Genomic DNA, 16,065 nt, shown 5'->3' on the forward strand with positions numbered 1-16,065 from the left:
AGAGCTTCGATCTTGAGGAAGTCCCTAACATTCCTTCTTGTATCGACATCCATATTCTGGAAGACGCATGCGAGGCATCTAATCAAAGTTAAAGCAAAACAACTGCTCCCTAAGAACAGGTCTACCCGATGGAAGAGACGAAGAAGCCTTATTTTTCTCTTCAAGAGACGTAGGTCTCTCCTTACTGCAACATCCTCATCTTCCCCACTCTTCTCTGCTCCTACTCGCTCTTTTTTCCCTTCATCTTCTGCTTCTACTCGTGACTGACTAGGAGAGACGCGGAGAACAAGAAGACATCGCGACAGACGCTTTTTAGGAGATTGAGGAAATTCAAGAAACTTCTCCATATAGCGCCACTGGTGCAGATCTGTGACTGCATCTGGATCTTCATCTTCGTCCTAAGAGAAAAAACATAAAAGACACTCCAAACTCATACATCGACGACGACGTCAACCTTACCACGTATCTGCAACAGTATACCTGTGCCTATTGCCCCCGACAGACATGCAAGAGACACTGAAGTATACGCCCACTCTCTATACACATTTGCACGTTCATATATGAGATTATTTCTATGTGAGGCCTTCGATAGGGCGTTCATACAACACAACAGAAAATAGAAAGAGTTACTAGGGAGTACGCACAACTAAAAAGAGAGCTAATGGGTGTACATACAGCAAACTACATCTTCTTTCCGCATGAAGAGCAAACACATACGCCCTTCGATACGACAATCCAGACAGACAGATAAGTAAATACATGCATATACAGAGATTTGTAGGCACACGTAACTCTGTCACGTGTAAGACGTTACGCACCTGCGGACTTGGAATATGCGACTCCAAAGAAAAAGCTACGGGTGTACAGGGAGGACATGGCGTATGAGGGATAGTACCCAGATCTGTTTGCTCCTCCCGTGCGTGTCTACGTACACGGTCAAGAGAAGTAACCGCCTCCCCATAGAGGACTGCTCCGGGGCCATATATCGTTGTATGTATACATCTATCCATGTATCTTTGCCTGGATACTTATACACACCTTCATCATCTGCGCGCGCGCTTCGATAGTACAAAGGAAAGTAGATTCTATTCTAGGTTCGGGGATGAAGACGGTAGAGGTGCAAGTTGATTCCCGTTGCTAAGAAGATGACCTATACAAAGAAAGAAGATGTTCCCCCCCATTTCACCGCCGCGCCTTTGACTTCTTACCCTTTCACTCTGGTCTGATGTCTCATCATCGTCGTCAAGTCCTTCTTCTTCTGTGACTGTGGTGGTGGTGGTTGTCTTTGAGCTTTTATATCCTTCCTCTCCTTCTGCATCTACCTCACTTCCTGTGGTAGTAATGTGATTGCAACTCTCGTCTCCAGCCCCTTCAGTTCTTCTTCGATTCGTTGTCCTGGGATTTGTCTGCATGGAATCCTCACTATGGTCATCGCCAGGACCACCTTCTTGTGCGCTTTCTCTTCTTCTTCGTCCTTCTTCTTCTTCTTCTCCCCCTTCTTCATCTCCTCCTCTATCTCCCCGTCTTACAGCTCCTGCCTGAGGTAGTCGAAAGTAATTTGTGAAACTTTTGAAGAGTCCACCTCCCGTCTCCCCTAGAACGCCTTCTTCCTCGGCATCATCGGGTCCCCCACCAAAGACAGACGTAAGACCGGCAGGAAGACGTGACCCGACAAACGATTCAAGGGATCTGCTTCCCTTTTGAGCCTGAAGGAAAGACAGCTGGAGAGCTGCCTTACTTGCAGCTTGGGCAGCTTTCGGGTGTCCGTACAAGACCATATCAAGACGCTTTTTGATCTTCTTTTCTTCTCTTTTCCTCTCCAGTTCAATCAGGTGCGGCTCCTGCTCAACCTTCATGCCCCAGCATTCAGGTGGGAAGTACATTCTTAGCATGCCCACTAAAGTGTATACTCGGCATAACCAGCCTGGCAATGATGAGTTACGTAAAGCAATCGATGTGTACGGATGATAAGCCTTCAAAGAAGACGGCTGAAGCCGATTTCTTGAAGAAACGCCCCTCTGTTTCTTCTTCCTCTTCTCATGAAAATAACACGGGGATGCTGGGAACCCTACTTCGACGCTCGAGCCTCGACGTTCAAATACCATTTCGTCATGGTCATCTTCTTCATCTTCATCATCTCCAAGTCTTGTCAGTCCATGTGACGAAGATGAAAATACAGGAGCTGATAAGGACAAAGTCTGAGACGCGGAAGGCGAAGCCAGCATTACACTCGGATCTGAAATGTGAGGGTCATCGCCGGCCCTTCCTAGTGACGCAGGAGCGTTGGAATAGCTTGCATTTCGCGTTACTCTTTTCTTCGTTGTCTTATGGTCTCCCGTTTCTCCTTTTTCTTGGTTTCTATCTCCTACATCTTCTGCAATAGAAGAACAACGAGACACCGCTGGGGACGTATACTTTTTGAGAGGGGCGTAGTCGTGGGATGTATGGCTTCTTATCAGGAGAGGTATCAATCCTAATAGAAACTCATTCAATGCATGAGCCTTCACAAACGGATCCCCTGAGAGGAAAGATTTGACATCACCCTCATGGAGCGAGAAAGGCGAGGAGACGGAGACAGCAAAGACAGGCCATTCTTCTTGACTGGAGCACGTTGAATGATGATGACGATGATCACGCATGAAAAAGAGGTCGTCGTCTTGGTCACTCCAGTTTTCTTGGCATGCGGCTGATTGCCTGGTGTCTTGATGACTTGAGTAGAAGGCAACATGTCCACCGGATATCTCTCCTCGTTCTGTTTTCTTCATTTCTAGAAAGGAACGATGATAAAGAGGATCTTCCCAAAGACCGGAAGAAAACACTGACCCCACGCTATGAACCTTCTTCTGATGACGGGGATAAACCTCGATTCTCAACCCTAAGCGACGTAGACATCTACATAGGATTCTTCTTCCTTCTTTCACATCATCATTATCATCCTCGTCCATGAAGAACATCTTTGTTCTTTCTCCTTCTTGGTCTCTCCATCCGTGTCTTTCCTTGGGGTATTGCTGGGTCTCATCTTCTTCTCTCGACTTGAATGAAATGGATTTCCCCTTGTCGTCGATCTCCATGTCTCTCTTCTCCTGGTTCATATCTCTTTCCTTTCTCTCTCCAAGGAGTAGCGGGAAGAGAGCTCGATACAACAGATGAGCTGACGCGGTAGCTGTCGGCTTGTGTGAAGAGACAAGATGTATGATAGCACAGGCAAGAAGTTCATCTAGCTGCTGTGTAGTCATTTCACGCCACTCACCATGCTGTACTTGTGCAGGCTTATCATTACTGTCACAATAGGAATTCGAGATTACCATAGAGAGGTTACTATCTGCCTTGCCAGTCATCACAGAGGAAGAAAACGGATGCCGCTCATCTGGTTTGTCTCTCCAAGGCGCAATTTGACTCTTCGGAGACGTTTCCTGCTGTCGGTTGCTACTCGCTTGCGCGTCACGATGTACGCTATCAGAACGTTGTGCTGGAGTTCCTATCATCGACAGCCGTTCTGACTTGTTTCCTGGGTCTGAAGATGAGGAAGTAGAAGAGGAATAAAAGGTGTTCTGAGAAGAAATCCTAGGGGAGATCTTTGCACGTGAGGAATGTGGAAGAGAAGCTTGAGATAAAGACAGAGCAGCAAGATCAAGACGAAGCTGCTGTCTATACACCAGAAAACTAGAGAGGAGGTCAAATACCTTGGAACGTAGGCGTGAGTTCTGAAGGGAAGCAAAACAGGGAAGATCCGAATACACAAAAACAGAGAACAACCTAGGCTTGATTCACCTGGTTCAATAGAAAGAGCCGAGTTAACTTTGTCGTTTGAAGAAAGCCTAGCCGACTTTGTCGTTTGACATCGAGGTTCATGGTGTATATACACCTGTGTGAAAGAGGAGACGCTACGGGGGTTCCTTTAGTCTCACTTAAGTACTCTTCTCATTGATACGCACATGCATGTACACGCCAGACGCCGGCTTCGCAACTAGTCTCTTGAATTCCAGAGAAGACACCTCACCATAAACAGAGGAAAATAGATCGGAAAGACGGAGGATAGTTGTAAGCCCGTTCACAGCTCGAACTCTCTTAGTATACACAAAACGTTAACATCTAGAACACACACTTTCTTTCGATTTCCGATTCTTGGCACCTTCTTGAGTATACATGCATGCACATATGCATATATACATCTCACTACGAATGCGATCTTGGAAAAGAGAAGAATGGCGGGCAATGGAGACTCTCCTATCTATTGGACGACAAGGCATTTCTGGACACGCTCGAAGTGCAGCCTTCGTACCCACTCATGTACATATATAGACGCACACATATATATGTATATCTACGTGCATACGCTCATCATAAGCCTGAGTTGCTTTCTTTATCTCTGCTGCAACTCTCTCCTTGGAGTACTTCTTCTCAGTCCCGTCCGAGATCCACATATGCAACCAGAGGGCTGGTATTCAGTTTGCATGCAAGAAATACAAATCGAAGTGGCATTGATTACCGTTGTATGAAGTAAGAGAGACGTCAGACTGTCTGGAGAAAACAGGATGGAATTTTCTAGAACTTTAAGAAGACCTAGAGGACACTCCTTGGATGGCCAGTAGTCGAGCGAGACAGCGCATGCAGTGGTGCATGCATGGACACACGCCTCACACGCCTCGGAGGCTCCCTCAGCTGCAGCGATGTACAGCACGTCTAGAAAAGTAGAGGAAGAAAGGGATGAAGATGGAAACGAACGAGAAAGAGGAGACAAACAAGAAGAGGACGAGAAAGGATTCACAAGTGTAGGCACCAAGGATAAAAACGGCGCCAAGCATAGGCCCTGAAAAGAAAGACAAAACAGTGGCCAAGTAGAAACCAAGAGGGGGATGGAAAACAGAAGAACGCCCACCGAGCAACATAGATAGTCCTTAAAAGACGATGAGAATTCATGATGGCAAGACATGAGGCCGTAATCAAATGAAGGGGAGAACACCCATCAGGATACTGTTGGAGAGCTGTCACCTGGAAGCATGTTTCTCTGTCTGTCTCCCTAAGTCTGCTTCTTCACAAGGGATGATACACGTCTTCTTTCCCAGTCTCCCGCACATGTGGATGTCCTACACACGTATCAATAGATGTGCATGAGAAGGAAGCCATGACCTATGCGTGTCTAGCACATATCTCTCTTCTGCTTGCGCCGCGTGGACATCCGTCTATGTGTGTATGGATCGATGTACGTGTAAATGTATCATATTCTGTTAGGGTGTGGACCAGTGGAAGACCCTACAGATGTACATCTCAACAACGTGGTACATCTGCTGAATATAAACACAGGCCTGGAGCGTAGGCGCGCCCTGATACAGGGATGCTTCCAGTTCTTTGTCTTCTCCTTACTACTTACCATGTTGAAGCTCTCCATAACATCCAGTGCGTGCTGTGCCGAAGTGAAGAACTTTGCCTCAGTCTCTCCTTCCTCTTCATCATCATCGTCACTGTTTGTACGCTTCGTCTTCTCTTCTCCCTCTTCCCCCACGATCCTTTCTTGTTCTCCCCCCTCCTTACTCTTGTTCTCCCCCCCCTCCCTTCTTCCTTCTCTGGCACTTTTTTCCTTCACTTCCCACAGGTGTGTGACATCCGCAATGCCCGTGAAGAGAATCCTCAGAGCAATGAAGGCCCCGCCTATCCCTCTAATAGCAAGTCCTTCTCCTCCCCCCCTTCTCGGGGAAGTATCTCTTCTTGTTCTCCCTCCTAGGGCACTTAATTCAAGTAACAACTGTTTCTGTCGAGTCTCCTTTAAAATCCTCTGCCTCTCTTTCTCCTTCTTCTTTCTCTTCGCTTCTTGCTCTCTCTTTTCTTCCTCAGTTTTGACCTCTGTCACAACAGACGGAGCACGACCAAAGTAATACCACGGCATGGTAGCCTGTTCCACTGCAGCGGGCGAGGTTTCCGTTGGCGCAGTAGCGGATTCCTTGTGTACCATAGCAGAAGCCTTCGTGGTGTTATATTCTCTTTCATCTCGAGCTGCAGTTTCGATAAGAAGAGGAATATAGCTAAACTGACTAAGCGCATGCAGAAGAGCCTCGACAAGATGTTTCAAGACTTCCCCAGAGACGACACCATCACGTGGTCGAGACATACTGGAACCTATGTACTGAGAGACAGGGAAAGTCATGGCCGTCATAAGAGGGGGAGACGGGGTGGTGTGAGGAGTAGCAAGAGAGACGAGAGAGCTGGCGACAGCTCCTATAATTTGACAAGCACTGAGGACAACCGTCGAAGAAGATCTCTCGGTGAAGGGGAGAACAAAGGAAAGAATATCCGAGGCTGTCTCCGGGTGTGCAGCCACAAAGAACCTGAACAGAAAGAAGAGAGAAGAAAAGAAAGACGAAGAAAACGACGCAAGGAATCCACTTCACTACGATATGATGACGAAAACGGACAATGGTAATTAGGCCACGGACAAAGAAGAACTTCCCAACAGAACGGCCGGCAATGGCGTCTGACCAGGAAGCTTTACCAAAGAAGCAGAAAACAGACAATACGCACCGTGTCCGTTGAGCACAACTTGAAGGAGAAAACTAAGACAGAGAAAAACAGGAAGATAGGAAAGGGGGGACACACACCATCATGATAGCATGGCTACGACGCGACGAAGCTTGACTGGAGGGATGGAAAATTTTCGGAAGAAGATGAAGGGGAGACGACAACAAAACAAACGAAGACCTCCTGAGATGCAAAACGGAGTATAACGGAGAAACTCAACGGCAACTCTGTGGAAGGACACTGGCAAGTTCTCGTCTACCGGGGGAGTAAAGAATGGAGAACCCTCGAGACTCTCGCTACCCGCGCATGGAGGTAAACGCCTCACATATCACAGGAAGAGCCTTCTTGCTCTACTGTCGCATCGAGAGAAGCGAAGCTCTTTCTGTCGCTCTTTTATCGATTCTTTACCGACGAGATCACAAGAAAAAGGACACTCTATCGGCTTTAATCTGATTGACTAGTGGCCAGATCGACCTTCGACCGTGTGAGGAGTTTTGTGGGGCTGTCTGTTTTCATGAAGGCATCAGAAAGACAGGGGAGAACTTACGTTATGACCTCTTTGATAGCATCAAGGTAGGTGTCTTTGTTCTTCATCTGTCTGAAGACGCCGTTCTGCTCGCAGTGCATGAACAGATCATAACATTCATCTCCAGATGTCTTCAGAATTCCCTCTATCACTCCTATAGAGGCTTCTACAGCCTCCTCTAAAGGCACCAAGGTCATATGACCATACTGACCGAAACCCCCTCGCCTATTGGTAGCTCGACTAGCAATAGGAGTGGTAGTAGTAGTAGGAGCGCCGGACTTCTCTCCTCCTTGTTCTCCGCCCACTGGTCTTGCCGTGGAAGGTGGTGATGACGAGATACTGCCCCTTCGACTACTATCAATACTACTGTCCCCTCCCCGTCTCCATCTTCCTCCCTCTCGGCGTTCATCACCATTCTCGTCAGTAGCAGCCACAGGGACGTCTAGGTAAGGAGAGCCCGCTTCTTTTCGTGGAGAATTTGCGAATGTAACAGAGGACGTAACGGCTCCCGAAGGACTGCCTGATGAAGGCTGAAGCCCTGAGAGATACTCAAGCAGATCCGCGTAGTCCGCTTCGCATCCTAACGAATACGGTGGGCTAGGTTTATGTTCAGCCGCTGTTCTGGGATAAACAGAAGAGGATGCTGAAGACGAGCGAAGGAATAAGGTAGATGAAAGGACTTCATAACATCCTCCAAGACGTAGAAGACCTGTACATAGAAGCTGAGGTAAATGCCTACGTACAGCTTGATATACACTTGAAGCTGCACGAGGAGAAGAATACAGAAAATGAAGGGAAAGTTTCTCGTCTTCTACAACTGGGACTGCTCCACCACTCCGTTGTTCATCTGCTTCGTTCTTACTCTTCTCTCCTTTCTTATTCTTCCTCTCCTGCAGTTTGGTCTTCCTGTCGTCGTCGTCGTCCTTCTCTTCACTCTTACTCTTGTCTCTCTTTTTGTCGTTTTCGTCCTCCTCCTCCTCTTCCTCGAGAGCTTCTTGTTGCTGCCAGAAGACATCTGAAACAGCAAACAGTCCCTGGGGCTGCGCCTCCTCCCCCGGTGACTGAGACAAGGGAGCATGCACATGATCTTCTACATCTTGACTTCCCCCACCTCTCCCCTCCCGTTTTTCCCCTTCGTGAAGATTGAAGAGGAGAAGCAGGAGTAAGGTTGCATGATGAACGGTTGGATTGATAACCGAGACAATCTCATCGTCTTCTGCCTCTTCATCTGAGGTCTTGTCTGTATCAAATTGCCGTTGACGTGTGAGCTGTCCGTTTGAGGTATAGGCTGCCAAGCTACTAAAACGTCTCCTCTTCGGCAGCTGAGATCCGCCCCTTCTCTGGTGTTTCGTCTTCGTCCCATCTTGTTGATCTGTCTTTCCAAGACTCGATTTGTCCTGGTCCGTGTTGCTGATTCCTGGAGAGACACTCTCATTGCCGTCAGCAAGAAGCTGCTTCTTCGGTTCACTGAGATTGACATTGATAGTAGGAGGCGTGTTGTTACAGATATCTGTTAAAGTTCGTAGTGTCCGCCTCAAGAGCTGTTTTCTCTCCGCGTATAACCCCATAAGAACCGAATGGATACACCCGCCCCGTAGCGGTGTCGCCACCCTTCCTCCTCCCCCCATGGAAATTCGACTACCAAGACAACATACACCTGGACGGTTCCTCTTACTGCGACTGCTGAAGACAGATTCACTGGACGACGACGCTCCTCTTGAGGGTGGCTGTGACCCCGAGACACTTGAAGTATGACGAGAAAGAGAAGTAATATTGAGGGCAGCAGCTGCAGGCAGGTTCAGATTTAAGGACAATGCTGATGGAATATGAGAAGGACCCCCTGACATTCCTATTCGATCTCTTACAGTTTTCCCTCCGCCGCCTACTCCTCTCACTCCCTGTTCGTCTTGTGGTGCCCGTGAAAGCGCGGTTTCTTCTTCTCCCCCTCCGTCGCGTTGTTCTTCTTCTACTAGGAGACTCAAAACGGAATGAAAGTGCTCAATGGCCATCTGCCTTACACACTTGAGAGCCAGAAGTTCGACATTTGCATGCTCTGAGAGAAGTCTTAGGTGGTCGTCATAACAATTTTCCATGTCTTCTTGTTCTGTCGTGTCATGGTTGGGTAGATTCTCCTCCTCCCCTGGTTGTTTGTTCACATGACCGATCCGATCACGCTGCCCCCCCGGCGAGCTATCACGAGGAAGGTCATGAAGCACCACCAAAGGAGATATGTAGCCTTCTCTCCCTCCAGAAACGGCCGACACTCCTCTTGCATCATTCTCCCCTGTTAGGAGAAAGCAGAGCGACGAAGACGAGGAAAACCGTAAAGGATCGGGGGGGAGACCCTCAGCCAGCGAAGGACCTGGATGGTGGTGGTTACCACTACTACCGATGCGTGTTGGATGTGGGGGAAACGCGGCGTGACTTTTAGAAGAACTATGAAAGAGATCGACACCACCTCTTTCAGTCTGTACACGCTTTCTAATCCAGTTGGAACGCCTCCGCAGGAGACTCTCCTCTATCTTGGTTATTCTTCTATTTCCCTTATGTGAAAGTAGCGACTCTCCCGGAAGTCTACCTGCTTCCCGCTCTATTGTCTGGAGATCCACACCCATCTTGATGAGTTCTCCATCATACAATTTTTTCTCTTCATCCGCAACGAGTCGTCTTCTCCTTCGGCTTAAAAGCTCAAAGACCGCCGCCGAAAAGTTCCGAGCTTGATTCCCCAACGCTACCGCGACATCTTCCTCTTGATCTCCCCTCCTTCCTCGTTGCTCTCCGCCCTCCCCATGATGATGTAGAGAAGAAAAAGACAGTCCAATTCGAGTGGACTGGGGCGGGTGTGTTTTCTGTGTGTCATTCAGTGGATGACTCAGAGCAGCATGATGTGGGACTAGACTGGTGGTAGTATTCCCGTGATGATCATTGTGCGCACCGCGAAAAGAATCACCACGAGAAAGAATGCTTGCGTCTATACCCCCGTCATTCCCTCCTTCCATAGGGGTTGCCACCATCACCATGTCCCTACTATTCTTTGGGACGAAGGTTTGAGGAGGAAGAGACACTGGGCTTTCTGCGTGTGAATCGATCGTATTCTTGTAGCGAGCCAGCAAGAAGAAGAAACAACACCGAAGGGAGAATAGAGAAGGAGAGGGACAAGAATCATCCCCAGCTAGTGGGAGTAGAAAAAACGAAAGAAGATTCCGCTGTAAGCCTTCACTGTCATCATACGATATACACGATAAAACAAGATGAAGAATATCTTCAATAAAGACGGAGGAGGAGGAGTACGAAGGATGGTGAGAATAGACACTTCTAGTATCACCTGGTCGTTGACTCTTTTTGTGCCTATGCAGGCCTGCCTCCTCCGCTTCGATTCTCCCTTGTTCCTCCTCTTCTTTGTCACTTTGTGATGGGGAGCTCAGGCGCGACTCTTTCTGTCTCTCGCAGTCAGGACGAGAGTCTGAATCCTGTTCAGGGTCTTCACCTATTACCATGCCCCCCTCTCGACAGACTCCTGTAGATTGGCGAATTGGTGGTTCTTCCCCCCTTTCTTCGGCTCCACCCATGTGGCAAAAAGAAGACGATGATAGCACTGAGACATCGAAAGAGGCGACAAGTTTCAAGAATATATCGAATACATCGGCGGTGTCTATACATCTCAACAACAGACTTCGAACCACTTGGCATGCAAGGAGACGAACGTCTTCACTTGAATCACCCAGGCGCGGCATAACTACGAGTAAACAACTTAACCAGTACCCTGCATTACGAGTCAACTGCGGAGAATCTTCGACATCTGCGAGTGCCGCCGACGTGGGCACACAGGAGGAACCCCCGGCACAGTCTGGGCTCTTATCGAATTCTCTTTTCTTCCCTGCTGTCTCAGAGAAGAGACACGTTTCTGTCAAGCTGTGCTCTTGCGCTTCTCCTTGTCTGTTCTTAGCACTTCTCTCTTTTCTTCCGTAGTCTTCATCTGACGACCCATCCCCTTTCAAACAGCTGCTTTCCTCTCTTACTCCCTGTCCGTCTCGTACCTGTTCTTGTGTCTCGCCTCCCTCCCCACTGATGTCTTTTCCGCCGCAGTTTACTGCCTCTTCCCCGGCCCCTGGCAATAAAGGGGACACCCCACAGTGACTTGTGTGTACCTGGCCTCCTTCTCCTGTCTTTTCGAAGTTTCGAGTGCTGGAAAAGGAAGCGAACTGCGGATTCATCTCACACGCGCACTGCTGCAATCGAAAGGCCACACGACGAGGAAGATGAAGAGAGGGTGCCTGCGCTGACAAGGCCGCAAAAAGCTGTAAAGCTCTCCACCGTAAAAAAGCATTCGAGCTTCCTCCCAATCGGAAAAAGATACTCTGGAAAACAAACAGACAGCCAAGTCACGCAAGCGCGCGCCGAAATTTGCAATTCACTACATAAGTAGTGCCCCCGTAAGTGGACCACTAACACAGCCAGCAGTGTATATAAACCGTGAAGGGCAGCTTTCATAGCACACATTGCCTTCACACCATAGCGTCCATTTACACCGTAGGGTGCGCGTCCACAGTGAAGTTGACTGAGACAACGCAGTGCGCGTACACCGTGAAGGGGGTGAAATATCGAATGTATGCACACCATGAAGTACGCATACACTCTAGAGTGCATGTACACCGCGGAGCATACACGCATCATGAGGTCCACGTACACCCCGCAGTGCGCGTACACCATGACGTGCATGTACACCGTAGAGTGTACCTTCACCATGAAGTGTACGTGCACGACAAAGAGTTCGTCCAACATGAACTGCTGTAGATCATAGACTGCAACACGCAGGAAGTGCATGTAAACCACGCGGTGTGATCTACCATGCCGTGCCCCGAAACTGTAGAATGTACGCACACCAGGATGTTCATGCACAGCAAGGACTGCAGCCACACCACGGACTGCAGCTATACCATGACGTGTATCTATTCGTCGCGCATAGACAGGCGAACTGGATTCAGACTATGGGATGCACGTTGACCAAGACGTGCATATACTTCACGGAGTGCAGTGGCACCTCGAGGTGCATGCACACCACGGAGTGTGCGTACACCGCGAGGCGCATGTACACACGTAATGTACTTAGACGGTGAGGTGCATGTACAGCGCGACATGCATTTGCACCAAGGAGTGTCCGACCACGAGATGCATGTACACCGCGGCATGTATGTACACGCCAAGATGCACCTACACTCCATGGTGTACGTACACCACAATGTGCACGTACACCATGGAGTGTACGTGCGCCGCGCAAGAAACACGTGTACATCATGCAGCGCCCGCACACCACGGTGTGCACGCACACCATATAGGTACAGCCCGAGTTGCATTTACACCCTGGAGTGTGCGTACACCACGAGGTGCATCTACACCGTGGACTGTAGGTGGACCACGACGGGCACGTACACCATGGAGTGTACCTGCACCACGATGCGCATGCACACCATGGAGCGTACTTACACTACGATGTGCATGTACACCATGGAGTGTACTTACACCACGATGTGCATGTACACTGTGAAGTGTAAGTACGGCTCCAGATGCATGTACACCGCGAGGTGCATGTACACCGCGAGGTGCATGTACACCACGAGGTGCATGTACACCACGAGGTGCATGTACACCACGAGGTGCATGTACATCGTGAAGCGTACGTACGGCTCGAGATGCGTGTACACCGCGATGTGCATGTACACCACGGAGTGTACCTACGCCACGGTGTGTATGTACATCGCGATGTGCATGCACACCATGGAGTGTCCGTACACCACGGTGTGCATGTAAACCATAAAGTGTCTGAAAATGAAAGGGCGTAGTTGCACCATGAAGTGTTTGTATCCGACAGGGTGCTTGGACGCCATGAATTGCACGTGCACCATGACGTGTGTGTACGGCGAAAGGGCATTCACATCCTGGAGCATATCGGCCCCACAATCCTGTGAATGCACGAGATGGAACAAGCGCACACCGTCCCATGTATGTAGAGGGTGAAGTTTAGGTACACTCTGAAGTTCATGTACCCGATAGCGTTTCTGCACCCAGTGGGATGTACGTACACGACGAATTGTATGTACACAGTGAGTGCTCCCTGCATACCATGTAAACCATGGAGTACAGGTAAACCATGAGGAGTACCCAAGCCACCACCTGTATCCTATCTCAAGTGCATGTATAGCACAATGTATGGACGCGGCGAAATGTAGGTACATTACGGAGTGCATGCAAATCATACAAGTGAATGTACGCCGTAACACGGATCTACACCGTTCCATGTATGTCAAGGGTGAGGTTTAGGTACACTCTGAAGCTCCTGTACCCGATAGCGTGTCTGCACGCAATCGAAGACGACGACTCATGTGTACACCACGGAATGTGCGTTCACCATGAAGTGCACGGACAGAATGAATAATATATAGTATTCACACCTCGGAGCGTATCTACGCTGTGGAGTGCACATACGTCACGAAGTACACGTACACCCTGGAGTATATGTACGGGACAGCGCGTACGTCCACCAGGAATGTAGCCTCACCAGAGTCTTCTGCACAGTGAAGTGTAATGGAAGCCAGAAGTTGCATGTGCGCCAGGGTGCGGGTAGCCACGCTATAGATGCATGGAGGCTACTCCGTGCGTGCATGGAGATATCTTGATGCACGTATATGAAGGGTGCATGCAGTCATCGTGCAGTCGGGTTCCATGGCCTCTAAAAACTTTTCGAAGAACTTGTCGATGGCTGCGACGTTTGGAAAGCGTTGTGGGTTCGGGGACGCCAACGCTCTTGACAGCCAATGGACGCTCGCTGCCCCATACTATACGTAGGTATGCGATGGGCTCCGTACTCATGCCTGATACCAAACGTGCACGTTATCTACTGCTACCGTAACAGGGAACACACGCGCTTCAAAGAAGAGAGCGTCCTCTCTCAGATATTCCTGAACTGAGGGAGGCTACTTCGACCTCCCCATAAGAAAAGGACACCGGAGGTTTCATTCATGACGACTCCCGGGGTACCCTATATGTCTTGAAAGAAACAAAGCCAACTACAACAAGAAAAGAGAGTGAGATCAAGGCAAAACCTCATCCCGGGGAAAACCACCGTGTCTTTCTTTCTTGAGAACTTGGCAAACGAACGTACCTTGAAAAGAACTGACATCGTACACCAGTTTCTTCTTTGCAACAACAGCCCCACAATCACTCGGTCCGCTGCCTCTGCGACCCGGAGGTAACTGTCTCCTCCTGCTTGACTGAGAAGAAGATGATGAAAGATTCCGTAGGAAGGCGGTATGACCGGAGTCGAGGCCTCATTCAAATTGTCGTCTTTCTTCTTCGATAGAGAATCATAGCAAGCAGTAGAGAGACGTGAGGGTGTAGCCATCCGGCAAAAGGAACTCGCTGGTGTGATCTCGTGTTCGGCTGCTGCCCTCGCTGTCCTTGTTCTTCTCGCCTCTTCCCGTACAGAAGGACTATCACTGGCAAGACCGTGTGAACTACCAACTGCGCTAACACCAGGAGGCTCGTCTTCTCCGGATCTGTCCTCTTGGTTGAAAGTAACACTCTTTCTTCTCTCACGATCGTGGTCGTCTTTCTTCACTCCGATCACTGAATGGGTCTCCTCCTCAGACAGCCCCCCACCCTCTTTCTCATCCGTATTGCAAGGGGTATCCAAAGCGTTCATTTCGGTCACCGACTTCCTGGTCAGCCCGTCTCTCTCCCTCTCACCATCACCCTGTCTCCCCATTCCTTCCTTCACCTCGGGGCGTGAAGAACGCAGGTGGAAGAATTTACTAGAAGCCGAGAAATTCCGTGACCGCAAAAGGTTCACGCCTTCCGATACTCCGGAGGATTCTCTTGAGAGAGGCTGATGTACGTACGCAAACGAATCTGACGGCGGAAACTGTATGAGATAACGAGCTAAATCGGTACTACTTTTCGGTGTCAATCCACTCCACGCAGGGAAGTACTGCTGCGATCGGTGATGCCGCGATAGCATGTGTCCTGCCGATTGCTGATACAATAGCAGGTCTCTGGAATGATGAGGGAAGAACATGGAATGCCCAGATAACCCCCGCACAGCCGGTCTCGACATGAACGAGCGGGAAGGCAAGTAAGACCCGTACTGGTGTGTCCTTCTCGTCCGATCACGAAGGAAAGTAGAGACAGACCGTGGGATCTACACACAAAAACAAGACAGAAGGAGAATGCAAGGTGTAAGGTACTACTTCACTTGTACGGCGTACTATATTTCATAGTAGACCGCCAGCGGTCAAGACGAACAAGACATCTCGTCGTGAAATCTCTTTCGACAACAGGGAACGAGGGGGAAGCGGCTCACTGTTTAGAAAAGAGAAGGAAGTCGAGAAGACTCAGAGTCCGCCCATCCCTCAGAGGGGAGGGGGCGGCGCCAGCCACAAAGTATCAACGACCACACTCATGACTGAGGCTTGCCAACTAAGAGACAATATGTATTTAAGACTGCAGGTATACAACTGTAGAAGAAAACAAGGGCCTTCTTTGGAACACTGGCTTCGTGTTCCCATGGAGGAAACCCCGATCTCTGCTCAAGAGTAACAGCGGACCAAACGAAGTCGAAATAATTCACACGTGGACTTACTCACCTGGGAACCTCGTACATACATACGTCCAAACATACATACGCACGCACCGAACACTAAGATGTACTACATTGTACGACCTCTCGAGATAATTTTCCACACAGAGGTCCACTTACGAAGCAACGCGGTACCACTTCTCATGTATCGGACGAGAATGTACCTCTTCAAGTGAGTCCCTCAGTTCAGAACTCACTTGAAGAGATACCTTTGGACTGACGCTGTATCTGCAGTTAAGCAGATATCCGGCTGCGATTCCACCACGGCCTCTCTCTTGCTTCCTTGTTACCTTCGTACATCTCATCTATGAGCAAGGATACCTTTTCGTCTACGTGTACACACGACGACAACTCCCATAGTACACGCAACTGACGCAGAAACACCTCTTCTCTT

At 49.2% G+C, this 16,065-nt stretch overlaps 2 protein-coding genes across 2 annotated transcripts in view; both read right to left on the bottom strand.

Moving 5' to 3' along the window:
- Positions 1 to 11,397, bottom strand: part of CSUI_002473 (nascent polypeptide-associated complex alpha) — a 13,022-nt gene extending 1,625 nt beyond the window's left edge. Inside the window, exons 1-5 of the mRNA XM_068062673.1 lie at positions 7,061 to 11,397; positions 5,372 to 6,323; positions 4,490 to 4,810; positions 1,209 to 3,704; positions 30 to 398 (exon numbers count right to left, since the gene is read on the bottom strand). Coding sequence (XP_067925346.1) covers positions 30 to 398; positions 1,209 to 3,704; positions 4,490 to 4,810; positions 5,372 to 6,323; positions 7,061 to 11,253 — 8,331 coding nt within the window. The 5' untranslated portion in view covers positions 11,254 to 11,397. The remainder of the gene's footprint in view (positions 1 to 29; positions 399 to 1,208; positions 3,705 to 4,489; positions 4,811 to 5,371; positions 6,324 to 7,060) is intronic.
- A 2,801-nt stretch (positions 11,398 to 14,198) lies between these two features.
- Positions 14,199 to 15,233, bottom strand: CSUI_002474 (uncharacterized protein; the record flags this gene model as incomplete). The annotated part of the gene is made up of 1 exon (XM_068062674.1): positions 14,199 to 15,233. A coding segment is annotated over exon 1 (951 nt), but the record flags the coding sequence as incomplete, so codon positions are not given.
- Positions 15,234 to 16,065: the final 832 nt, after the last annotated feature.

The sequence above is a fragment of the Cystoisospora suis genome (genome assembly GCF_002600585.1).
Source record: "Cystoisospora suis strain Wien I chromosome Unknown contig_1042, whole genome shotgun sequence".
In the NCBI taxonomy this organism is placed as follows: domain Eukaryota; phylum Apicomplexa; class Conoidasida; order Eucoccidiorida; family Sarcocystidae; genus Cystoisospora; species Cystoisospora suis.